At 41.2% G+C, this 26337-nt stretch overlaps 1 protein-coding gene across 6 annotated transcripts in view; it reads left to right on the top strand.

Annotated features, from left to right (window-relative positions):
- LOC132198087 (zinc finger MIZ domain-containing protein 1-like) overlaps positions 1-25785 on the top strand; it is a 142315-nt gene extending 116530 nt beyond the window's left edge. For 3 of the 6 annotated variants that reach the window (XM_059621852.1, XM_059621851.1, XM_059621847.1), the window contains 11 exons: positions 17364-17585; positions 18669-18870; positions 20131-20328; positions 20575-21051; positions 21223-21586; positions 21899-22425; positions 22697-22839; positions 22901-23190; positions 23253-23449; positions 23599-23856; positions 24111-25785. In XM_059621852.1, the coding sequence (XP_059477835.1) occupies positions 17364-17585; positions 18669-18870; positions 20131-20328; positions 20575-21051; positions 21223-21586; positions 21899-22425; positions 22697-22839; positions 22901-23190; positions 23253-23449; positions 23599-23856; positions 24111-24266 (3034 nt within the window). In that variant the 3' untranslated portion in view covers positions 24267-25785. Of the gene's footprint in view, positions 1-16280; positions 16525-17363; positions 17586-18668; positions 18871-20130; positions 20329-20574; positions 21052-21222; positions 21587-21898; positions 22426-22696; positions 22840-22900; positions 23191-23252; positions 23450-23598; positions 23857-24110 lie in introns of those variants that run through there. The other 3 variants (XM_059621850.1, XM_059621849.1, XM_059621848.1) reach the window with 3 other exon arrangements.
- The last annotated feature ends 552 nt before the right edge of the window (positions 25786-26337 follow it).

Raw genomic sequence — 26337 nt, 5'->3', positions numbered from 1 at the left:
AACCAAGCCGGCAGCAAGCTGTTATATCACGAGAAAACGTATTACAAAAAGTACGAGCGCGCCGGCAATGTGTTGTCGCTCCCGAAATTAAGGCACACCTTTCACAAACGGACCGACCGATCGAATAATTTGTGCGATCGGCGGCGGCGACAGGTGAGAGAAACGGGCGAGGAGCAGACGCGCATTGGCAGATGCACCCGCCACGCACAAATGCTGGGACCGATGGACAGCACGCGTCCGCCCGACACCGCAGCCGCTTCTTTTGCCCTCGGCACGCGACCCAAAAGGACCTGGTTAGAGAAAAACTAATCAAATACATGAAACAAGACACAAAATTTAACCATATTTATTTACCAATTTTTGAAAATGCGTGCTTTTTATGTAACATTCAAATTTTTAAATCCAGAAAGTGATAAAATAACAAAAAAACACCTGTCATTTATTTTGGGTCATGGATTTTTTGATCTCTTTAGCCTCTGTGCTTATGTGTATGTGCTAACAAAGCGAAGAAAGGCGCACTTATTCATTGCGGCGCCGAGTGGGAGGCGTTAACCAGCCTATCAATTATCTCGATCGAAATCTATTTTATACGCCATGGCGGGCGTGCGAGCAAGCAAGTGTGAATGGCGCTGCAACTTTTTTTATTTCCATTCATCGCCCCGGCTCAAGCCAGAGACAACTAACACGCCCCGCGAAAATGAGCCGGTGACAATTACTCGTTTGCTTTTAATGTAGGGGTTGTGTGACGCCCCAGGGCTAAGAATAGACCAGCTGTGGGGGGATACATAACTATCTGAAAATTTCAGACTTCAGGCACGTTTTCATAAAAAAATTGTCCTTTGATTTATTTCGCTGAAGTCTGGTGCCAGCAAGGGTGGCTCGTCTGGAGCCATAAGATGGGGAAGCAAAAGGGTGAGAGGGGTGATCGACCCGTGGAGCGTCTCGTTCATAAAACATGTCCCAAGGGGACGCGATCATTAATTTTGCAAAACCTTGTGATGAGATGAGGAAGCTCAAGTAAGCAGAGACAGATTGTGCCATTTTCTTGGCGCTTAAATTAACAGCAAAGTTTTAAATTAACAGGGGGAGCATCCAAAAAATGTGGGAATTGCAAAATTCACCCCCACATAAACCCCATTATTTATCAACAGATATATTTTTTATTTAATTTCATTTACTCATTCATTGAGCAGCAAATAATAATAAATTATTTGATTGGTTTATAATAATAAATAAATAAAATTTAATAAATTTACTAAACAAAATTTCTCATTGTCAGTTTTTAAAATTATTCATTTTTTTTTTAAATCAGAATAAATCTTGTTGATGAATAAATAATTTTAATTTTAATGCGAGACAATTTTTGTTTCGAAGGAAATTTTTCGTCACCGAATTTGGCAATTTTCAAACTCATTGCACCGTGTCAGGCCAAGAAAGCACCATTGTTGGCTTTGTGTTGAAACCCAATGAGCACGAGCTGCCGCGCTTTTCATTCCCGCCGCGGTGGATAGATAAAAGTTGAGCAAAACTTGTGGGTATTGCTGGTGAAAAACGTCTGAGAAGATGTGCCAATTTTGATAAGGCTAATTCCGAGTTGTGAGTGTGTTTGCCTTTCTCATGGCAGAGAAAAATAATAATTGCGACTCCTTCGATCCCATCGCCGCAAAATGTACTTCCAAGTACGGTAAATTTTTCGAGAGCGGTGGCGGCGAACAGTTAGTTATATAGAGATGGTTTGTTCCGCGATTTGGCGGCTAAATTCGCGCTTCATCAGGTGCAGCGGCCGCTCGGCCAGAAAATCGCCAATATATCGGCACGGTGATCTGCTCAATTTATCAGTTGCAAGTCTTGAAATTGCGCCTTAAGCTCATGGAGTATAGAAATTACAGAAAGATTAACAAATTTATGGATTAAATATTGCGGGTTAATTTCGGCGTTCCATAAATTTTTATTATTATTCAAGCTGTTATTGTTTGAAATGCTTTCTTGTTTACAAAAATGAAATTAGTTATATAAGGAAAAAATTAATAAAAATTTACTCCAAAAGATTTTAAATATTTTTTTTTATTAATTAACAGAAATAATTTGCAAATATCATTTATGATGTACTCAATATTTTATATTTTATTTCATTTTACAAATTATCTATATGCATTACATATTGTATGAAAGAATCTGACATGTTTTATGAGATTTACTTTAAAATTCAGGGCCATCAAATCGGTTCAGGGTTGAATTTAATGGTAAATTCCACATGTTCAATGTTAAAAGAATTGTAACCAGACTCTAATTAATTTGACCTGTGTGCAAATTTCATAAATGTACAGAACAAGATTTCGTGTGCAGATTATTTCTTCAAACAAAATATAAATTGGCTTTTGTCGCTTCCGGAGTTGTCAGCAGCTGATTTCACCAAGCGTTCTGAAATCGACCGGAGGAAGCTCTCCATTTTTTTTTTCATAACTGGAGTTTCGCAGTGTGCACGCCGCGGCTGAGCGTTCGTTTAACAAATAAAGAGAGAATGGATAGGCTGGTGCTGGCGCGCAATAAATTCATATTGGAGCCCGCGGGCAACTTTTGACGGGAGGTGCATATTCATTGTTATAGGCCTCTGATCACGGTGATTTCTCCTCGATAATCATAATAATAAAGTAACGGTCGCCGCTTTGCCCGTGTACTTTGTGGAATTAATAGGATGTGCATTGACATTAATTCGCCGCTCGCTCCCGATTCGCGAGAATTTGCGTGCAGCACATCTGCTGACCTGGAAATATTGGTCCACAATTGACAAATGAAATTCCAAGGAGCTCCGAAGCAATTAAATTTTGATAATTGCTTTTTTATGTTCCTTTCGTATTAAATTTCTTAAATTATTCAGACTAATTTTTAAGAATAAATATATTCATCACACTCTTCCATATGAAATATAATCAAAAGTAAAAAAAGCACACATTTATATATTTATTCCACTCAGTGTTTGCTTTTTTAGAAGTGGAGCCGAAGGGATTCCAAAATTAAATCAGCACCAAGCAAACAAGATAAAGGGCTCAGCGAGGCTCGTTTGAAGCAGCGCCGCTTACGTTTGCTGATAAAATTGTTTTTATTCAGATTTTTATTGCCGCGCGTCCGCGATCGAAATTTAAGCGTCTCGGCGGCGGCGGCGGGGCCACGCGGGTCCATTCATCAGCGGCGGCAGCAGCCGGACCTGAGCCTCGCTCGGAGCGGGCAGGCACCTGAACCTGAGCTGTCCTCCGTGGCAGCCGCTAGGTGGGGGTGACCGAACACAAAAAATCAAACTGCTCTCGGGAGCATTGTTATTGGAATTGCTGTGTTGTCGCTTCTTCTCGGCCTCTACTCGGGTTTCCTCTCCGCCTCTCGGCCGCTCGCTTTTCACGCCGGCCGAATATTTTATTCTTTTTCTTTCTCCGATCGAGTGAGCGAGCAAATAAAACGAGACGATAATAATATTGAGACGCGCGCGTCACCACCGATTTTCGTCAGCGTGCGATAACGCTACGGCCCACACCACCCGCCCACGCCTGACCTCCTTCCTCCCTATCAGATCCATAGCGTGTACGCAAATTCTATCGCTTCCTGCCACAATTCGATTAATTCTCAATTTATCCTTTTCCAAAGGAAGAAGCGAATTTGTATCGCGAATTTATTTGATTCGAGAAATATAAATCTTAAAACGTGATAAATCTTATTTTCTCTCTACATTTGTTCAAAAACGTAATAAATCAGACTTTTGAATTATATTTATATTATTTTAAAATCGTCATCGCTGTTTATTGACGCTGACATTTTTTATTATTTTAAATTATCTTGTATTTAGTTCTCTGTTGATTTGGATTCAAGCCGAGATTGCCCAGATTCAGGGCTAATTTTTACCCAGCTCGGCGTTAATCTCGTTTGCGAACAAGCGAAGGAGAGGCAGGCATCAGGTGCCTTCCTTGGAAAAAAAATAACAGTGAGTTATGTGTCTGCGAACAGGCCGAGCTCGATTATTTTCCATTGCTGCCGGGACGACGAGAGCAAAGGCGTCCGTCACCAAGGTCGTCTGCCTGTCCCTTCGGTGGCCTCCCCTCCGCCACCCTTAAGAGAGCGGGGGCGAGGGGTGTCATGGTCAGGGTCCGTTTTTCAGGGAAGGCCATAAATCTTGGAGCAATTTTGTGCGTGAAATGGGTGCTATGCCCATCATCACCCGTTCGGTCGGCACGCAGGGAGGGGAAGGGCGGCAGGCGAGGAGTGGCCGTGCGAAGGTCAACGCCAAATAAAGCGCTCGAGGAGAACTAACTAACCTGTGCATATGAGATCGGTATTCGCGCGGGGGAGACACTTGTTTCTGCGCCGGCCAGACAGATCACTCGCTCGCCCTGCCTGCCCATTCGCAAGGGTCGCTCAGGGGAGGGGGGGGGAAGGGCGGTCGGCCCGTTTGACGGATGCGGCACGAACTTGACCTCTCGCTGCGTTCCCACGAGAGCCTCTCTCGCGAGAATTCCTCAGGTCCCTGATCCGCCAGGGTACGATTTTTAAGGGTTGAGGAGGAAAAATGGTTTCGTCATTCCAAATCAAAGGAATGCAGCGAGATGTCGGTTACCTTGGCACCCCTCCCCTGCTCCAGGCGCGATCAAGGATGGGTGATCGACTAGTTCTTTTTTTATTTATTTTTTCTCTCTCTCTCGCCTCGCCCGCATTAATAATAATTACGCACGTAAGAAATCAAGCCCAATCGGTCGGTCATTTAAATTTAGTCGGTTTTCTCTCTCGGCGAGTTCAGCAGGTTGTCTACCTGACGAGAGCGGCCGGCCGGCCGGAGATGCCGATGGACCGGCGGAGGGGGGTTGGGTGCCTTGCCCTTACGAGCCTGCCTCCTACGCTGCATCACGCACTACGCGCGGCCGAATATCACCATATTAAGCGCGCCTTTTGTCCTAAATAGATCTTTCTCTCTCTCTCTGGCTGGCTGCATTGTTGAGCTGGAAACAGTTAGTTCGGTCGGTGCACCTCCTTTTCACATTATACATTTAGTGTGTTATGAGAGAGAGATTTTTCTAATAGTAATAACCAGCGAGATGGATGGAATTTTATTCCATTTCAGGACGCTTTTAATAACTACGTGTGTACCCAACTGACTAATTTTCTTGTCCAACAGCGGTTGCTGTCGCATATTTACGAGGTCGACGCATTCCTTGTTCTAATTGCTGTTTGGAGAAAGAGTTGAATATATTTTGGAGCACATTTCTTACTATTCCTGATTTGCTTTTTAATGTTCTCCATAGGTAAAGAATGATCAGCGTTGAGTTTTGGGTACTTTTTTAAGATTTGACGGATGTTGAGAGAAGAGTAATTACTTTGAATCAGATTGTTCTCCTTAGATTTTGTAATGAAAATTTAAAAAAAAAAAACTTTGGTCAGGATTGTGATGGTAATTTTATATTTTTATTGTATATAATATACGTGTTAATTTAATTAAATGATGATGATATTTTAAATAGTTTTAAATAAATTATGCGACTCTATTGATTGCATCATTGGTGATTTGCATTTAGTTTTTGGTTGGAACCAATTTTGATGCCGTTGCGACGCAGGGCTCGGGCGTTTGAGATTATTGAGTCTCAGAAGCCCACCTGTTGGACTCGATACGCGTTTGGCTTGGGGATAGATCGAGTTAGTTAGCGCTTATGTAAGCAAGAAAGCAAGCCGGAGCAAGCGGCCAGCAGCGAGTCTCGAGAAGAAGACAGAGCGCGCGAAGGTGATGCCCTCCCACTGTCGAGTGGAAGGAATTCAGTGGTGTCGGCGACCCATCCGCGCGCAGCCATATCGCCGCTTTATTGTCGAGAGTACACATTATTTCATCTGCTTGTTGTTCATCAGCAAGTGTTCTCGCCCGCCGCCGCCGCAGCCAAACGAACCGAGCGAACGAACCGCTCCTTCTTCTTCTTTATATATATATTTTTTATTTTAAAGCAAGAAAGGTGAACTCTCTTGTAAATCTCGTCTCTCAGCCGCGGCTCTTCCCCCGGATCTCCCTCAAAATAATAATGATCAAATGTGATCTCATCTCCGTTCTCGCAGCTTCTCTTCGGATCACACGCTCTCTCTAATAAAATAATGCCCACCGAGGCGATTTATACGTTAAACCGAATCGGCGGCGCATGTGCGAAATTTGCCTTGTCTGATTCTCTTCTCATGAATAAACAAATAAGTCTATTCTAAAGGGTTAAACAGAACAAATTTCACGTAATTAAATGAAAATCCAACTGTCATTTTATTGCGCAAGGATATATCTTTTTCTGAAAATTTAAAACTTTATTTATTTACTATTATTTTTATTTTTAGTTTTTCATTTATTGGTAATTATTATCTTTTTTAATTTTTTTCTTTTTGTATTGAATTTAGTAGAATTAACAATAATAATGGAATTATAAATAAAGTGATCTTTTACTTTTTTTTAAGTATATATCTTATATTTTGATTTTTCCCCCCAATCATTCTCTTTTACATGCAAAAATCTGTACTACAGAAACCTATCTTACTGCTGACTTAAAGCTTAGGTTACTCTTTAAATATTCATTATTATTATTGCTATTAGCGCATGAATAATCGGCGCCGGAAACGGGGTGGAAGACAGGAAGGCCCGTTCCTTCGGTGGCCACGGACAATAATGGCCGCGCGTGTGCTGCTTACTGGGCGGAATCTTTATTTTTTTTTCATCTACTGCCGGTAGCCCACCCACCTCATTAAATCCATAATAATTTTCGGTGCGCATCGCGTGTAATTTGAATTGGCCGAAAATCACAGTCCATGCTGACTCTGATGGCGAACCTCCTTTTTGATATATATGGCAACAGAGCCGAGCTGACTGAGTATAAAAAAACGCCACACACAATCCTGCTGAAATAAAAAGCAGCAGCTTTATATGTGTATACGTTTGATTGTGCGGCGATCGAGTGAGAAAACGAGCAGCTACCCACACCACGCCGCGCCGCGCGCACCAGCCAGCACTCGACCGGCCAAAGCCAGCGACGCTCCATTGACTGACCTTCACTTGACTCATCATCAGCAGCCGCTAATTAATTAATTGGACCGAACCACCGCTGCCCAGCTTCAGGGAGGCGTAGTGCAAACTGATGAATTGGAAAAATTCATTGTATAGTTTTATGTTAAAAATATATCGAATATATTTACATTACATTATGCAGTGATAAAAATTGAAAGTATTAAAAAAGCATAATATCAAAAGACAGAAATTTGTAAGGTCATTGATATTTTCATTGAATTAGTTGATATTGTTTCCTTTTATACAATAAAAAGGAAAAATTTATCAAAATAAACATTTTAAAATAACCTATCAAAATTAATGAAGATAAAATCGAATCTAATTATTTCGTCAAGTTTATAAACTAACATTATCTAACTTATTATTAACACTTAAATTCTTTTATTATCAAAATAATTCAGGTTTCTCTGTTCAAAGATGTTGGACTCATTCTTAAATTATTTTCAACGGAAGTCTCTTGACACTTTTTGGCAATCGATTCGCCCAGCCTCATTTTAATTATAATCGCGAGTCGCTTTGTCCGCGAGATGATTCACCCCTTTTCAAATAGCGCAGACTATATCTTTCTCACTTGTCGGCGGCGGCGACTTCGCAGAAGTGCGTTCGTTTCGAACCGATTGCCCAAGAATAAACACGCGCTCGGTCGTGAGATACAGCGAAGCGAGTGCGCAACACAAGTATGCAGCAGCAGATCGGGGCAAAAATACAAATGGCCGGACTCTTACTTGTGGGTAATGATATTGAAATGAGTGGCTGCGCTGCTTCTTATGCAGCGCAGACCATTCTGAAAAGCAGATTTTTATCACACAGCCTCGGCCTCAGCATTAACAAGACTCGAAGAATCTCTTCTTCTTCTTCTTCTTCTTCTTTTTCTTGCGCTCCGCATCGTAGTCGTCGGCCGCCGCCGCCGCTTTATTTGCACGACTCGAATGGACTTGTTGTGTTCATGACCCCTCATGCAGCGCCGGCCGACGACGACGGGGATAAATTTATAAATGCATGCACTCTAAAACGCAGCACGACTGCATTTACTTACGAGCACCACTTCTTGCAACTTTGCTACCAACTCAATCCAGAGAATGGCGAAAAAAGATTAACCCGGGTATATTATCTGGATTTCAAACTTATGCAACCCCCTGACACTGATAACAAGCCGGTTGCATAACTAGAAAAATGTGTAGGTTCAGAATATGGAGGAAATAATTTAGATTAATTCCTAAAATTATTTAATGGCTTATTTTTTAAATCACTAAAGATTTGATAGTACAATTAATATTAAAATAAGTGATGCTGTACAGTGGTAATTATAGATTTAAAAAAATTGTAATTCATTGAAGCTTTATTAGTGAGGAAATTTCATTCTTTTCTGAAACTGGATAAACGGTTTCCGTTTTAATCTACAAAAATTGTTACCCCTCTCCAATAAGCAACTGTTGATCAACCCTTTGCGCCTAGATTTATCGAGAAGAGCAGCTGCGAGAGGGTCGTCCCTCCTTCTTTCCGAGCACGCGGTTCGCACTCGGCTTTTCTATCCTTCAGTCCGTGCCACCTCCATATGATATGCCCATACCTTGGCTGCACGCGCCCGTCGCGCCAAGACAAGGGCAGGTGCTGCCGTTTTTTACATATTTTTTTTCTCCACACCGTCCCGCATTGAAGCATTGTGCGGTGGCGAGATGGAATTGAGCAGAAAGAAATTGAGCATCTGCATGCCGCCGGCAGATGGACCGAGCGCCAGAGCGAGTGCGCGCCCAATTTGCTAGCACGTGCATGTGTTGTGTATTTGACACCGCGAGATAGTTTCGCGCCGCACAGTTTGTTTCCGTGCAGTCTCCTCCGAGTGAGAAAGAAAGAATGAATGCCGCCGCCGATCTCGTGACGCCCGGGCAGAGATTCGCGGCGGCTACTTGCGTTTTCCTTCTTTCTTCCTCCCAACAAAAACACCTGCCACCCTCGAAGAGCCGAAAAGGACCACTCTCGGCTCGTCCTTGGCCGCGAACACACAACAAAAAATTAAGATCCACGCAAGCATCGGGATTGTTTCTCGGCCGATATGAGAGGAGCAGAGTCGGTTTCGCGCAGAGGTGCGAGGGAAAAGGATACGGCGCCTTTCTGGGGAGGGCGGCCTGATGTCTATTAATTTGTCTAGACATCAATCCTTTGCATTCCTCTCCAGGGGAGCTCAATAATCAACCCGCGTGATTTTTTTATGCGTCCAAGGCAGCCACCACGGTCAGGTATCGGCGTTTTATAAAAAGTGACCGACAAAGAGAGGAAACCTCTCAACAAAAAAAGGAAAGAAGTAAAAAAGAATTGAAAAAATTACAAGACCGTAATTCACAATCTCCTCCGATCCAAAAGGTGAATTCTACCATAATATACAATTCTATATATTTCCATGAAAATTATAAAGACAATTAAGATTTTGTTTTAAAAAATTTATTGGTAAAAAAGATATGATTGCAAAAAAAAATTAATGTATGCCATTTTTAGTTTTAATTTTAAATCTGATTTAAAAGAAAATTTTTATATTAAAGGTTAGAATAGAAGGATGAAATATGAATAATTTTAAACAAAATCATTCCATTTACTCTAAATTTAAAATTATTTAAAGATTAAAATATTTAAAAAAAATGGAGTTGTAAAAAATTGATATTTTAATTTATTTAAATATCTACAATTATAAAAAAATCTTATAAACTTGAAATTTTTTCTTGTGAACGAAATTTGCCTTGAAATAATTTGAACATTTTAAAGGCAAGTTATATTTGTATCGTTTTCATAAAATTCAAAGCCTTATTTTTAATTCATTCACATTTTTACTGATTAGGTGAACATGAGATATGGGTTCGAATGGAAAATTCCGGAAAGGTGCGGAGTGGAGGGCCTCGCGACTTTCCAGGAATGGCCGTAAAACGGATCGAGAGGCGAAGGAACAATAAAATTACGGCGGCCAGGGATTAGCGAGAACGAGTAAGAAAAGTGAGGAGGCGATATTTATCTGCGAGAGGGGGACTCGTTCGTTCTTGCATCTTTCTCTCTCTCGCTAGTGCGCGAGCATGTAAATAAGCGGGAATAAAAAGAAGAAATAATAAACAAGTAACCTTCGCGAGAGACCTCCAAGCAGGCGAGCGAGAGAGCGCGCCGGCGAACTCGAAATAAAAATGCAAAAAGCAGTGAGCACCATATTTACTCATTTATATTTATTGGAGGTGCGTAGCGCTCGTTCGCTTGCTGCCTTTTCTTTCTCGCTCGATCTGCCTCCCACCTGCCTGCCCGCCCTGCGCCGACAGCCGCAGCCATCCTCTCGCTACTCAACAATCGCACAAATCTGACGGAGAAACCGAGGAATTTTTTATTATTGCTGCTCGATTCTTGCTCGCGATCAGGCCAAGGTCGCACGCGCTTCGATCGGCCACCGTCAGTCGACCAACTTGAAAATTATCATTTCGGCCGAACTTCGAAAGACCACTTTTGCAGAATTTCAGCTCCGGCGGCGATCGCATGCAGGTCAAACCTCATTCCAGCGCGCCGCACCGAAACCGATTCCGCCATGCAAATCGGCGCGCGCGGCAATTGCGCAAAATTGTTATTGCACGAAAATAGGACGGAGTTCCTCATTCGAGTGCCCTATACCATTGGAGAGCGCGAGTTGTTTTGCTCGTGGGTATATATTTATTCAGAAATATGAATCTCAAAAACTCTTGGCTACGCAACAGTTTTTTCTAGAAACAATTTTTAATGAAAATTATTGCTTTTTAAACAAAAATTGAGAATAAAAGCTTTTGTTTCAATATTTGTGTGCTTTAATTTGAAATAAATTAAATGCATTTTTTATTTTAGCACTCAAAATATTATGTTTTATTACTTTTATGAATATAAAATGTTAATTCATTGAACTTATAGAACTCTCAAATTTTCAAGATTCTGTAACAGAATCATTTCACATCTATCGCGCTTGTCAAGTCAATTTAATCTACTTGCAAATATCCATCAATATCCATCTCCCTGTGATTAAGTTGCCGAGGCATTGGATCCACTTTGCATTAAACGTACCGAAATGACGTCAGCCCCGCGCGCGCACTTAACTTTGCCCCAATTACGTCACAATTAAACAGAATATCGCCCCCAAGGTGAGGCTGCCGCATGCCGCCGACGCCGCAGCAGCAGTTCTGCTGCTTCTGTCACAACATTAAACACCTTCTTATCATGAGCCAGCAGCGTTATCGGAGATTTGCTCAGGCAGCTCTCGCTCTCTTTTATTGCACTATATTCGCACTCTCTCCCCGCACTACGGCAGCCCAATTTGCACAACGAACAAACAAGACGCGCGTGCATATAACGCACATAATACATTCAACGTCAAAGTCTTCGAAGACTCTTGTATCTGTTATTTCAGAAAAAAATTGGTGTTTATTAATTTCACTTTTCAGTTTTTATCAATTTTTTAGACTGGAATAAACCAGCTAGTTTGAAAAAATAATTATATTTTTGCAACATGCATCTTAAAGGGATAATTTTTTTCAAAATTATAAATATGCAAGAAATATGAAACTTACAGCATAATATATCTCAATGATTTTTTTTAGCATTAATTATGAAGTTTAAAATTTTATTTTTTGGTATGTAAAAATATTCTTTAAGTTTTTATCCCTGTTTTCCCTTCCCCTTTCTAGACAACAGGTGGTTTATGGAAAATTTTGGGGAAAAATCGCAGCATAATTTCTTTGCCTTGAACCACTAATTTGCATTTGTATATTTATTGCTATTTACAGGCTTTTCAACATTTTTGAATGCAAAATATAATTTAATTTGAGCAACGAAACTATGTGGAGCTTTGTTGTGAGCTCAAGCGAACAACTGCACGGGCCAGCAGCAGCTGATTTACCAACAACCTGGTGCAATCTGCGTGCGTCGCATGTGTCTGTCGCGAGCGCGAATTGCTCTCAACATTCGAATGTGAACGTTGCGACCTAGGTGTATAGAAGATTCGCGGCGCGTTGCAGCCAATGACTTTTTCAAATTTAGATTTGGTCGGTGCGCCTGCCAAGTGCTGCTACTGCCGCTTCTTCTTTTATTTAAATGCCGTTTGTTTTGCAACGCAGCCGAGCGATTCCGCGAGAGAGAGAAGCGCGCGGCTCGCGAACGGGGAGCTGCGGGGTTCAATATTTCGGCAGCGGCCGCTTTATTTAGAAGAGCGTGAGCTCATCAGGCGCGGGATCAGCGTAAAAACGGTCTATTTGGAGCGAGGAATAAATGCGTGCGAGGGCGACGATCATCGCCGCGCTCTCCGCCGCGCTTATTTATAGAAGATGGACTTCCAGAGACCTCCGGTCCAGTCGCCCCCCTTATGGCAGACGGACGCCAACCCCCTGTAGGATATACGCCGAGATTTAGGTCGCTCATGTGCGTGCAGCGCGTGTGCGACAAACTCATTCACCTTCAACGCAAATAGAATATTATTGTGAACATATCCTAGTCCCCAGATGCACTCTACAATTAATTCTTAATTAATGCGGCGACGCCAGTCCAGCGCTGGCTCCAATCTTTCCTCACTCCAAGATCTACATTTATCTTGTCCTATTTCATCCCTCTTTCTACAAATCTTTATTCTCCTCTCCTCCCTTTTTAAAGTCTTTAAATTTTGGCTCCTCTGCTATAATCTTCCTCCCTATTTAATATTTTTAGGGGTTTAGGAGACCTCACTTGTCTCCCATTCCCCACCCATCAAATCGTCTCACTTCCTCTGTCTTAGTTGAGATATTTACAAAAAATTGTGATTCTTCTCAAAATAAAAATTTAAATGCATGAAATCCTGGCAGAAACACGAAGAACAAAATATTATATTGGAATTGACAAAATGATGTAAATTTGTGGATTAGTTTAAACTATAATGGCTTATGATATACTCTTGGAAGAGCAAATCTTCTTTGTCCTGAACCTGCTTTTCCTAATTTATAAGATAAATCTTTGCTGAATTTGAACTTTCAAAGAGAAGCTGAAACTTTTTCGCAGTCTCTCGTCTCTCTGCGCTGGGCCGTCATTCACCCGACGTGCTTCTTGCTCTGCCGTGCATGGGAACGAACTCTGCTGTGCAAAATGAAAAAAAGTATTCGGGTTGCGCGCAGCGAACAAGATTAATTGTTGGCGGGTCTGGTGAGTGCGAACGTCGTCGTTATCTGCAAAACGCTATCAGGCGAGCCGCCGCAAAAATAATGCTGCTATAGGCTATGGCTCTGGTAACCTTCATGACCTCATTCTCGATGCTCATCACGCGTAAGTCGTGATTTTTCAATGCGCGGGACACGACCAATACGTTTGTCTTCGGCGCGGAATCGCACAGTTTTGATTGAGTTCAGAGCAGGAATCCGGCAGCCTTGAAAATGGTCATTTTTCGTCCTGCCGAGTATCGGGAAAGGCCATTAGCGGCGGTTTGCGCACGTCAATTTCCACGTGCCAATGGAAATGCCCGCCAAACAGAGGAAATGAAGGGTCCCCGATCGCTAATGCCGTGCGCGAAAAAGCAATCACGGAACAAGCCCCCGTTTTCTGACGCGTTTAGTTTCACACTCGGATGGGCCGAGATCGGACTTGTTGCTTCTGTTGTCAGTAAGTAACAAAATTAAATTCGCACTGGGCCAGAACATTGATCAAAGTAATTTCTATATATCTCTCAATTCTTTCTTAAATCAAAAACCAAAATTGCATCTGCCCAAAATATTAAATTATTTCGGAATACCGAGAAAATTTGTCAACTTCTGTTAAGCGTTTTTAGACTTTCTAATTATTTTGTGACTTTTATATAATTGTTGACTCTTAATAACTAAGCACTTTTTGTTCAATATGATCTGATTCCAGACCTCAACTTTTTAGTTCCCGTTTGCTTAGCTAGGGAGACACTATCGCTTGAGTACTAGTCAAAAAACAGTAATGAGTTTCCTTTCCCCGCTTTTCGCACTAATCGAGGCAGGAACTCTTTGTTTCTGAAGTTATTCACGGTCGAATCGCACGGCAGCGTTATAATTTTTGACCGCGAATGCTTTTTTACAGGTGGAAGGAATTCACGGTCGAATTTGCGTGGTGCGCGGAGGAGGAAGTTGGCTTTTTCTCTGTTGTATATGTTAAAACAGAGAAGTCTGACTGCACTCTCATTACATAAATGTGCCATTTCTGCGGATGTAGTGGCCGATTTTGCTACTTTGACTGATCTGTTCCGTTATTAAAATTACAAAGCAAGCCTCCATGCAAAAAGAAAGAAACACTTGTTTGATGAATATAGAGGTTTCCATATTTTTTATTCCGTTCAGTGCACTGTGTTAACAGCTAGGTGAAAAAAACCAGCGACCGATTCCCATAGCTTCTAATTTACAGTAGACGAAAATCCCCCGACTTTCGGGCGAAAGAGGATTATTGTGTCTGGCGATGAGGGCGCGGACGGGCAATCATACTATTTCCTATGTGTGCTCCATTTGTTTGTGTTCGCCGCTTCCGGCCGGCGACTTTTCTCACGCGTTTGGATCACAACTCCAGCGATTGATAAAAACGGAGGAACCCTATATATGAATATGCATGCTAAAAGGCAATTATCTTGTTCTGGGCCCGCCGACGAGCCGATTATGAAATTACCAGACCAGCACTGCAAACTGACTTTTGTCGCTTGATACTCGTCGCGACTTTCAAGTGTGTGCCCTGCAGACCCGAGCGTAAAAGTTTCCGCTTGAGGCTGCTTAAAAACATTATCAGTAGCATGATAAGCGAGGTGCCTACAGACTAAAAAAAATTCTTGATAAACGCACCGAACGCACGTGTATAGTAAAAACCGTCCATTTAAACACAGATTTGCGCGTTATTTGTTGCATAACTTATAAAATAATTATTTTCATATTAAATGATTTTTACTGTTTCAGTAAAATTCTTGCTTTGATGATTTTAACATTATTAAACAAATAAAGAAAAACAATAATAAAACTTTTTGCAAGTTTCATCAATTAAAATTTTAATTTAAATAAATCTTATCACCTTTGATAATTAAATCTTGTTAGAACTAAAAAAAAAATCGTATTTCTTTTGTGTTTGAATTAAAGTTTTTTTTTAAATATGCAATGAAAATTGTAGTGATTTATGCTTTTTGTATTTAGCTAAATTTACAAGCAGTTTTGAAATGAAAAGAGAGATTCTTTCCCGGCCACAGTGTGATTGATTTGAACTTGATCTGCCATCTTGCCGGATTTCAGACTGATTCCAGTTCGCAGAGTTCTGATTTTTCTTCAGAAACAAAGAACAATCACGACCGCTATTAAAGAGCAATAAGGTTAAAGTGCTGTTAACGCGGCCGAGGGAGAAGCGCGCAGGAATTTCGAGCTGGCGCAATTTGGCGAGGCGGCGTAAATAAATAAATAGCGGAGTGACGCGCGCGCGGCGGCGCACACGGACATTTATTTTGAATCCTAACTGCTCTTTAGAAATGCACAATATATAATAATAGTAATAACAACAAAACACAAGGAGGCGGCCGAAATGCGAGGAAAGAAGTAACACACAAATCGTATATCTGCGCGTCCAAGAGTCACGATCTGTGCAGTGCGAGGTGCAGCCGCGGTGCTTTCTCTTGACGCGCATCACACGCCCCAAATATTTTCTGATTGTTCACCACGTTCTCCAATGCGAAAGAGGAAAACTTCATATTCAAATTTTTCAAGTGTTCCTTTTAAGGAGAAAAAGTGACAGCGCTAGTCATTGTTAAAAAATAATCGCCTCAAATAGACTGAAAATAAATCATTTAAAGCTAATTTAGTTTATTATTAACAATTGAAGAAATTAAAAGAATAATAAATGCAATTATATCTAGCATGCATCATGAATGAGATTTGAATCCGTACACCATTAGAATCGCTGTAAATTTGAATAATCTGGAATTAATTTTAATTGTAATGATCAAGATAATAAGAAAATTTAATTTTATTCTTGTATAAAAATCAAAATTTTTAATTTTTTTCTCCCTTAAAGTATTTTTTTCTCCAAATTTTAATGAAAATTAGCTTTTGAATGGAAACAATTCATTAGACGCGTTTAGAATTTCGTGTTGAGAACAATGGTACGTGCTGTCTGCCGGGACGTATGTGCACGATCGACGGGCGGACGAGGGTCGCCCCTCCCGCCACACGGCGTCCCCCCTCCCGCGGGGCCGCCGAGTCGCTCGACCGCCAGCAGTCTGGCCGCGACCTCGGTTCGGAAAGGACGATACACGTGCATACGCAAGGATAATATCACAGTTTTCCAATTCAGTGGCCGATTGATGTTCGGTGCTCAGTGCGAACAGCAAAGTGCAGTGAAATGAGTGTCCAGACAGGGCGGTGACCCCGGCCTGACCTATGACCCCTGATGACCCAGCTGCTCAGACATATCCCTCCAGCGATGCACTATGCGCCATTCGCGAGACAGTGCCCCACAGCCGCCAACAGGTAGATTTAAAAACACCCGAAAATACCAGAGGATTTCAAATACGAGTTTATTGTTAGTTTTAAAAAAAGGTTGAAGAACGAGCCTTTTTAACCGCTCTTGATTTCCATTTTCCTCAAACTGATAAAAGCTGGCGTACATTATAATGTCCAAAATAGGCTGCCACAGAAGCGGAAAACGCACAGGTGCCGCTGATAAAAGTAATTCCTGCATTGTAGGAATTCTTTTGTAGAAAGAATTACTGAAAGTTCAGGAAACTGCGGCCGGCGAATCAGAGTTGTACCCGTGTTTTGCCCAGCCACGAGCAAAAGAAATATTATCAGCAAACAACTCTTTAATCACCCTCTTTTCTTGAAAGTTATCAACGGTTGGCCCTTTCCGGCTGCAATTTTCCTCGTTCATATAAGTACACCGCTGAAAACTTTCCTCATGAAATAAAAAGGAAGGTCTTCAAAAATCTAAAATTTAAAAAATTAATATTATTCTAAAATTCGTCTAAAATTAAATATTCAACTAAAAAAATGTCAAGGTATTTTATTTAAACGTTGCACGTTAATAAATGAAAATTCTGATTTCTGTCAGTAAGTCGAAGTAATCTCTGGATTGAAAATCCTTTTTACTTTCCTCCCCCGAGCGTGTCCTTATCTCGCTGCTGCTTATCGGAAGCAAAAAAACCCACTGATAGGAACCGCATCAAAAAAGATCGGCATTGACATTGAAAGGGAAAGTGATTTTTGTCTAAAGTCGCGGCTTCGAGTCCCGATCGGGTCGGTTCGACTTGGACTGTTGTCGGGTAGGACTGTTTGTCTCGAGTCTCACGTGCGGCTTCGTCTTGTTTCAGGGAGTGGTCGCCAGGCGGCGGCTCTGCCCAGCAGCTCTCGGTGGTGACCACGGTGTGGGGTGTCACGGCCACCAGCCAGGCCGGCCCCCACCACACGACGGCCGCCTCTTACGGCGGTCCGGCCGCCTTTCCCCAGACGGCCGCTGGAGGCGGCCACAAGCCCGGAACCTTCACACAAGGCTACCACCACAGGCAGCCCACGCAACCGCACCCCAACAATGGGTGAGTAGCAAATTTTTCCTCTCGCAATTAATTTCTGATAAGAGTTCAGTTATGTCTTTATTTAAAAGACAAATTTAATGTGAATGATATAAACGTCTAAAAGGATCCAAATATATTTTAAAAAGAAAACTTAATATTTTCTATCCCTTATTATAATTTTTTTAATTTCATTAAATTAACACCCTGATTTAATTTGTTTTTATATTATAACATAATTATACAGAAAATATATTGAAAAATCAGTATTATCCATATAACCGTGGAATTCTAACAATGCCATTAAGTTCAAAAGTCGCTTTATTTAAAAAATAAAACAATAATATTTATTATTATATTTTTATTATATTTATTATTATTTTTATTTTATTTATTATATTTTTACAATATAATATTAATTAATAATATATAATAGTAATACTAATTAAATAATGATTAAATTAATATTTATAAATCAAAGCAAGTTTTGGAATAATGTGAAATTATTTCATTACCAATTGATTAATTTGCTGCATTTAACCACCAATGAGTTATTACACATTTTAATTCATTCGACTGATGATAATATATTCTCATTTTTAGCAATTCGTCACAAGATTTGATTATTTTATTTTACATAGTAAAAGATTTAATTGGTTCAATTTTTTGATAATGTTTGCAAATACCATTTCTATAACCTTCCGATGAGCTTATTTATTTTAAGGTTTAAACTGAGACAACTTACATGAAAAAAAAAGTCTGAACGTGGGTCTTATCGGACAAAAGGCAAGTGGGCCTTGGCGAGAAAGCTCCTCTTTCTCTCTCGCCCGCGGAATCGTAATAATTATTGCGCTACAAGTACTCATACATTTGCACAAATTCGCGGCCCGGCGTGCGAGGCCGTGCGAGAGAAACCCATCGTGAGCTTTCCACTCGTTTTGACACGCTTCTTGCCCTTTGCGCGAAGAAATGCCGTCTTCTTGGTCTTGGCCGAGAAATGAGACTCTTTCTTAATTTTCACCACGCTCCGACCTTTAATTCGTCTGCCAAATTGAAATCAATCCATAAAAATTTGCAGCAATAAAAGAGTGCAAAATTTGTTCTCAGGTACGGTGGAGGGCCTAACGGTGTGATGAGCAACCCTCACATGGGCCCCAACCCTGGGGACGCTTCCGGGGCGCAGTACGGCGCCCCTAACTCGGCGCTCAGCACGGCGGCCATGGTAGCGGCGGCCACGGCCACTGCAACGGCCACCGCCAGCGTTGTTGCTCTGCAGGAACGACAAGACATGAGCCAGCAGTATGCCCAGGTAAGAATTTATTTTGAAAATAGTCTTATTTGCTACATAAAATTCAAGTAAAGAACCTTCCTGTAGATTTTTGTGTCATATTTGACTGATCGATGTTTTTATAAATTTTTAAAAGGGTATTTTTCCCAACTCAAATAAACCTAACTGGCATGTCCTTATAATTGAAAATTAAGTATATTCTGTCAATTTTTTAATTCTTTATATTAATTTATGACATTTGTATAACGAGTATTTCAAGCTTCTTTTCATAATTTTTTTTTTTTTAATGCAATTTTATTTTGTCTTCATAGATTTAAGTAGATGAAAATACAGTTAATGATTTTCTTAAAAAACTGAAATATCCCAAATCAATTAACTATTTTTCTATTTGATTTTTCCTCAGTATTATTTTAATTGCACTTATTATTGAGTAATTTTGTAATGCAACCTTGCTGCATTAAATGTCAATTAATCTTGGGTAATGTAAAGTTAACCTCTTTTCAATTCTCTTTCAATTAGCAAGTCAGAGTTTTGAAAGCAGCAATAATTCGTGTGTTGTGCGCGCGCGGTGTGATTTGGCGAAAATTAGCAGTCGGGCATGAAAAAATTAATTATTCATTTTGCAATCGAGCGGCGGCGGCGGCGGCTAAATAGTCCATTGGAGCAGCTCAGCCGATTGCACTTGCGAGATTTTTCAGTGTTTAGGGAGTATTTGAGGAATGATTATTGAGCACAAGGCCGCCGTACGCGCGCGGGAGAGCACCAAGTGTGCTTTATGGCTCTTGCGAGAGAAAGTGTGACGCAGACGAGACGAGAGCGGCTCTCTCATTGTTTATCAGTGGGCTTTATTTAGACGGGCGACTGCCGCTCGCGACCGCGCCAGAGAGCAGCGCCCGACTCCACCCACGCTCATGCCCCTCAAGAGGTGCTCAATTAATCAAAATTAAAATAGACAGAAAAAAATAATATTTATTTACTGTAATTAATTTTGGATCAACAATGTATCAAGTCAAATATGAATTAAACGCTTTCATGAACAAGAATTTAGCATTTGAATTCAAATAAATCTTAAATTACCAAAATTCATTAAAATGCGATTGGAAACAAAGAATTCCATATTCTGACATTTTATCTTTGGTGTCTTTTCATTGGGAAATGTCATAGATAACTTTATTATTGCGATTTAATGAAATATTTTTATCAAACTAAGAGTTGAGTGGTTAAAATTTAGAAAATTCATGAGTTTAAGTGAAGCTACAATTGAGTTTATGGTTGTTACAGATGCACGGTATGTCGCATGGACAGCAGCAGTACCCAGGCATGGTACAGTACAACCAGCGCGGCATGCCCATGGGCAACCCTGGCATGGGTCCCAACATGGGCCAAATGAACCCCGGCATGATGATGGGCAGCCAAGGCGGATCGATGCCTCAAAATCCCAATATGATGCAAAATATGGCTGGAAAGATGGCCATGCAGGTGAGTGTTGAGTGTCTCTTTTGACAAAAAATTGTTACATTTTATTTCTCCTTCTAAAATAATTGCCAAAAACTAAAGAAACAACAACTGAAATCAGTTTTTGCAATATTGAATATCAATTATTAAATTAGAACCAAATTTCAAATGGTTCAATTGTAATCAAATTAAATATTCTTATTTTAAAATTTTTGAAATTTGTTTATTTTTAATTAATTCTGGCATTAACCATGGTGTTTCTCATTCAAGCAGGGTCCACAGAGTGGTGGTGCCATGTATCCTGGCACCAACCCCCGCCGGATGGCTCCTTACCCCTCGGCCGGCATGCACATGTCCCAGAAGCGGCAACAGCAACAGCATCAACAACAGCAACAACATCAACAGCAGCAGCAGCAACAACAACAACAAATGGCCGGCCAGTACCCCGGAGGCTTCAACGGCGGCCCCCAACACTACCCCTTCCAGCAGCAGCAGCAGCAACCCCCGCCGCAGCAGCAGCAGCAACAACGGTTTCCCAACCAGTACCCTCAGGGCCATCCCCAGACCCACCCTCAGGGTCATTCCCAGGCCCATCCGCAAGGTCATCCTCAGGGCCACCCTCAGGGTCCTCCGCAGGGCGGTCCAGTCGGACAGCAAGGCTTCGGCATGAGCTCTCGAGGAAGGCAAAGCACACCCCCTTACCCCCACCAGCAGGCTAACCAGGGCTACTTCAGCGGCGGCCAAATGGTAAGTACTAAAATTATTCACGCTATTTTTCAAAATCAAAAAGTTAATTTTTGCCTGATTTTTTACTGATGAGAAATCAATCATGTTTCTATTTTATTTTAATTAAATTAAAAAATTGTGCCTTAAAAGTGCATTGCATATTTTTATTATAATTTCAATGCTCTCCTTTAGGTGAGTAACGGTCAGTACAGCCAGTACGGGTCGCAGCAGCAAATGAATGCCCAAATGGCAGCGCAATTAGGGCCCCAAATGGGACCACAGATGACCCCGCACCCGCACCCGACGCCGCAGCCCCATTCTCAGCAGCAGCAGCAACCACCGCCACAACAGCAACCTGTGTTCCAGCAATTCCAACAGGAAATAAGCCAGCGCTCTGTCAGCTACCAGCACAGCCCCATCCCCGGCAACCCGACGCCCCCTCTCACCCCTGCCAGCAGTTTGCCACCCTACATAAGCCCCAACCAGGACGTCAAACCCAATATTGGGGGTGACGTCAAGCCGGTCAGCGACATGAAACCTCCCCTTCCTGTGCAAAGTGAGTCCTGATAATTATTTTGTATTTAAATTGTGACATATTTAATTTTGAAAAATTTATGTATATAATAAAAATAACATTTTAAATCCTCGACCAGGATATAATCATATAAGACTACATCAAAAATTTTATTAGAGAAAAAAATGAAATTATTCTTTTTACTAATTCACTTTCTAATGTGATTGTTGATTTTACTTCTTGATTTTACTTTCAATAAAGTAAAATTTTACTAAAAATCAATATTTTTCTGCCTTGCTTCCATCATATTTATAATTTTCACTAATTTCCTACAAATTTTGTGCGTTGTTTTAGCAGACGATGAACTGCGGCTGACTTTCCCGGTGCGCGACGGCATCATCCTGCCTCCATTCCGGCTGGAGCACAACCTGGCTGTAAGCAACCACGTCTTCCAGCTGAAGCCAACTGTGCACCAGACGCTGATGTGGCGCAACGACCTGGAGCTGCAGCTCAAGTGCTTCCACCATGAGGACCGGCAGATGAGCACCAACTGGCCAGCGTCGGTGCAAGTGTCGGTGAACGCGACGCCACTCAACATTGACCGCGGCGAGAACAAGACCTCTCACAAGCCGCTGTACCTAAAGGACGTGTGTCAGGCTGGCAGGAACACAATCCAGATCACAGTTTCCGCCTGCTGCTGCTCGCACCTCTTCGTCCTGCAGCTCGTACACAGGCCCAGCGTGCGCAGCGTCCTCCAGGGTCTCCTCCGCAAGCGGCTTCTCACCGCCGACCACTGCATCTCCAAAATCAAGCGCAACTTCAGCAACTCGGCCTCGAACGTAATGGGCCCGTCCGACGGCGTGGAGCAAACTGCTCTCAAGGTAATGAAAATAAAAATAAATTTAATAAAACGCCCGATTAAAAAAAAAATATCTTTTCCTAACTGTTTGTTCTCATTCAAAGGATTCAAAATAGATCTAAATTAAATAAGCATTTTATTAATTACATTTTAAATAAAAGAATAATCCTAAATCATCAAGAATGTATTAAAATCTATGTTAAAATTTCTGTTAATAGAATTTGCATTAAAATTATTTAATTTTTAACCAGTCAAATTAAATGCCTGCTAATTTCTTAATTATTTATTTACAGGTCTCACTAAAGTGTCCCATCACCTTCAAAAAGATTGTGCTGCCAGCGAGGGGCCACGATTGCAAACACATACAATGTTTTGATCTCGAATCGTACCTGCAATTGAACTGCGAGCGCGGCTCGTGGCGATGTCCAGTGTGCAAGTAAGAATTTCTAAATTCTAAAAAACGGGCATGTTCTAATGTGTACATTTGTTACTTTTAGCAAATCTGCACAGCTGGAGGGTCTGGAGGTGGACCAGTACATCTGGGCCATCCTGAGCAAACTGGGGCCCAACTCGGAGGCAGACGAAATCACCATAGACGCTCAGGCCAACTGGAAAACGGCCAAGAGCAGCAGCGTGCACGACGTCAAGGCTGAAAACGAGTCCGAGGATTCTTGCGGCGCCAAGAGGCACAACAAGATGATGTCTCCAGGCAGCCTCACCTTACCCACCATGAACAACTGGGAAATGCACCAAGTCATGTCGCCGTACATTCCTCCTGATATGAACAGTAGTGTTTTCAGGATTAAAATTTCCCAGAAGAAAATTAATAAAAAATAATTGTGTTTATAGGTATCGCCAGTGGTTCCATGATGAACAGCGCACAGTCAGGCTACAACTCGACAAACATGAACAGGCCTGGCTACGAGTTTGCAGCAGGTGGGCCGAGCAGTGCCGGACAAGAGTTCGGAGGCCCCCTGTCTCACCTCAGCGAGTCGGTCAGCTTGCTTGACCCGCTCAACGCCATGGAGAAGAGTCTCAATGACCAGGTTAGTTTCTATAAAAAAAAACTGTAAAACCGATATTTTATTAAATTTGAGATGAAATTCACCTAATTCAATAATAATTTGTTGTTTAAATTGCTATACCTCATTATTTTTGGAACGGCTCAATAATAATTGTATCAATTTTGTTGCAGATGCCGCATACACCTCACACTCCACACACACCAGGGGCAGTGGCCAGCACGCCTGGTCAGGCCAACACCCCCGGAGGCGGTAACAGCGGCCCACCAAGCGTTCCACCAAATGACCCTAACCTGTCGAGTGGCGGTCCTGGCAGCAACAACACATCTTCAAACGCCCTTCCGCCGGCAGACTCAGAAATCCCCTCCGACCTCAATTTTGACCCAGCGGCAGTAATCGATGGAGAGGGCACTGGCCAGGAAGCACTTAATGTGAGTAAAATAAAAATCAACGTAATATCAAAGCTATCATTTATTGATTCAGAAGGCGTAAAAAAATATAAAAATGTTTAAAAATTAATGACTGGAGAAATAAAAATGTTCTGTTTTTAAACGATCAATAACATAAGTGAGATACTGTGAGATTTTTCAATTGCTTCAGAACAATCAGAACGTTTTCAGTTTCTATTTTATATTTTGTAAAATTTTAAGTTTTGCTAATTTCTATTTCATTTTGTTGGATTCAGTTGTTGCCGGACAACGTGGTGGACCCAATGGAGTTGCTGTCGTACCTGGACCCACCAGACCTGGCGACGCCGCCGTCGAGCGGTGCCAGCAGCTCAGGAGCAAGTGGAACGCCTGGTGGCACCACCAGCGACGACATCCTTGCCCTCTTCGAGTAGACTGCCCCTGAAAATGGAAACAAAGAAAGAAAGACTCGCAAGTGCGCGCGCTATCTTTTTGACTCTGACCAAAGCTCCTACTTCTTCTTTTATACCTGCTGTGTGGACTTGCTCGCTCGTTCTCATTCAGTGCTTTTCTACCTGTACATAGCGCGGCCAGTAGTTCGGTGGACACTTCAGTAGCAGACTCTCTTCGTCGTTCTGCGTCCGGCCCGACTCGTCGGTTTTTCTCTCGAAAAGAACGAGGTGTGATCCGAAAACCATCTTCGGCTCGGTGCCGGAATTTGAACGCCTGCGTGGGCTTGTCTGGAACCCAAAGTGTGCTCCCCCTTTATATTTTGACTTTCATATTGAAAGCTTAGTTCCTCTTTTGAATCTGATGTTCAAAACGCAAGCCGGGAAATAAAAACTTGACGAAAAGTACAAAACTCGAATTCGCATTTTTTTCCTTCAGTAAATTTTGGTTCAAGTAGCAAGAGACTGTTATTCATAAATGTTAATTACTGTGTAATGGGTCTTTTTGTTTTCGACTTTCGTCCGGCTTGCACAGTTCGTTCAACCTCTCCCTTAAATGTTGAGCAACTTTGGGCGCCGCAGCCCCTCTCTTATCATTTTCTGTCCTTCCGAAAGGAATGTGTCCTCGTTAGTGTATAAAAATATATATACGAGAGATGATTTTATTTGAAGAACAGGGATTACTTAAATAATAATTTGACAAGTGCAAACCAACTAATCTTATTGCCATTGTACAGAGAGAGGTCTTGTCTGTCTGTCTGTGTTTGTTGATTGTGTGCTGTTTTTTGTATATTTTGTGTAAAGCCAGTCAATACAAAATGTGATATAATTATTTCAATGAGACGATTATATATTTTTGCGAGAGGACTAATTAAAAAAAAAACACTTAAGAGAAAGCAAATAATAATTACGACTCAAGCGCCGAGTGTGTGTTTCCAATAAACCTAACGTGCAAGAGGGCCTTAACATTAATCGTTAATTAATTTTGTTTCAATGCAAATATAAATGTGTACTGAGCTCCAATGGCAATGAGATTACCACTGACCAGGTTGATTGCTGTGTGCGCTCCGCACTTGATAATGTTTCTCATAATGTGTAACTTTGTTTGTTGAACGTCACAAAAATTCAAAAGTACAAATTTAAACAAAAAACGGTTGGACAGAGTGGCTCCTAAGTGACAACTTTCGAAGGCAATCAAAAAACAAATCAATTAATAAAAAAATGCAACTGCGAGAGTCACTCTGTCACGTTGGTCACAAAAACGTTTTCGGTTTCAGGGTTTTGCATTTTCTTTTTGATTTTTTATTTGGCCAGACTCTCATCACTTTTTGGTGTGAAGCACGTTCTATTTGTCCTCGTCTAAATTTTCAAGTTTTTTTCTCCGTAGCTCTACATCTTCTCAGATTTTATTTTATTCACACTAGAAATTATTTCTGTAAGATTTGTGACCAAAATCGGCATTGTGCTGTATAATAAAAACGCAACTTATTGTTAGAAAATCAAAGCTTGTGCGGCGCATGGAAAATTGATTTCATACTTCATACATAATTATACCACCGTTTAATAACTTTGATGGAACATAAAGAGAGCACACCCACGCATCTACTAAAACATGAGAGAAAATATTTGTAACAACGTAAGATTACGAAATATATATATTTATTAGCAAAAAGAGAGAGAAAGAAGGGAGAAAGCAGGAAAAATTACTTATGAGAGAAAACTTCTAAAAAAAAAACAAATTAAATGCAGAGATGTTGATCAAAAATTCCTTTTTATGTGTCAAAGTGGTCTAAAATAATGTTACGAAGGAATAGCCTCCTAGACTCTGAGTTTAGTGCAACACAAAATAATTAAGCATTAATTCTCATTCTCATCCATCATGATGAAGCAGTAGAAAAAAGCGAAATGACGGAAATGAAAGGTCTTGCAGAATAAAAATGATTTGTCGGAGGAAGAGGAAAATAAAAATGAATGAAAATCTGTAAATAAAATACGAATGAAATTCTGAAGAGTGTATATCTTGCAAAATAAAAGTGAAAAGATTATATTGTACATT

This window comes from Neocloeon triangulifer, unplaced genomic scaffold, assembly GCF_031216515.1.
Source record: "Neocloeon triangulifer isolate White Clay Creek 2 clone unplaced genomic scaffold, ASM3121651v1 ptg000012l, whole genome shotgun sequence".
Taxonomy (NCBI): Eukaryota; Metazoa; Arthropoda; class Insecta; order Ephemeroptera; family Baetidae; genus Neocloeon; species Neocloeon triangulifer.
The sequence above is the reverse complement of the archived record's forward strand: the minus strand, read 5'-3'. Positions and strand labels throughout refer to the sequence as shown.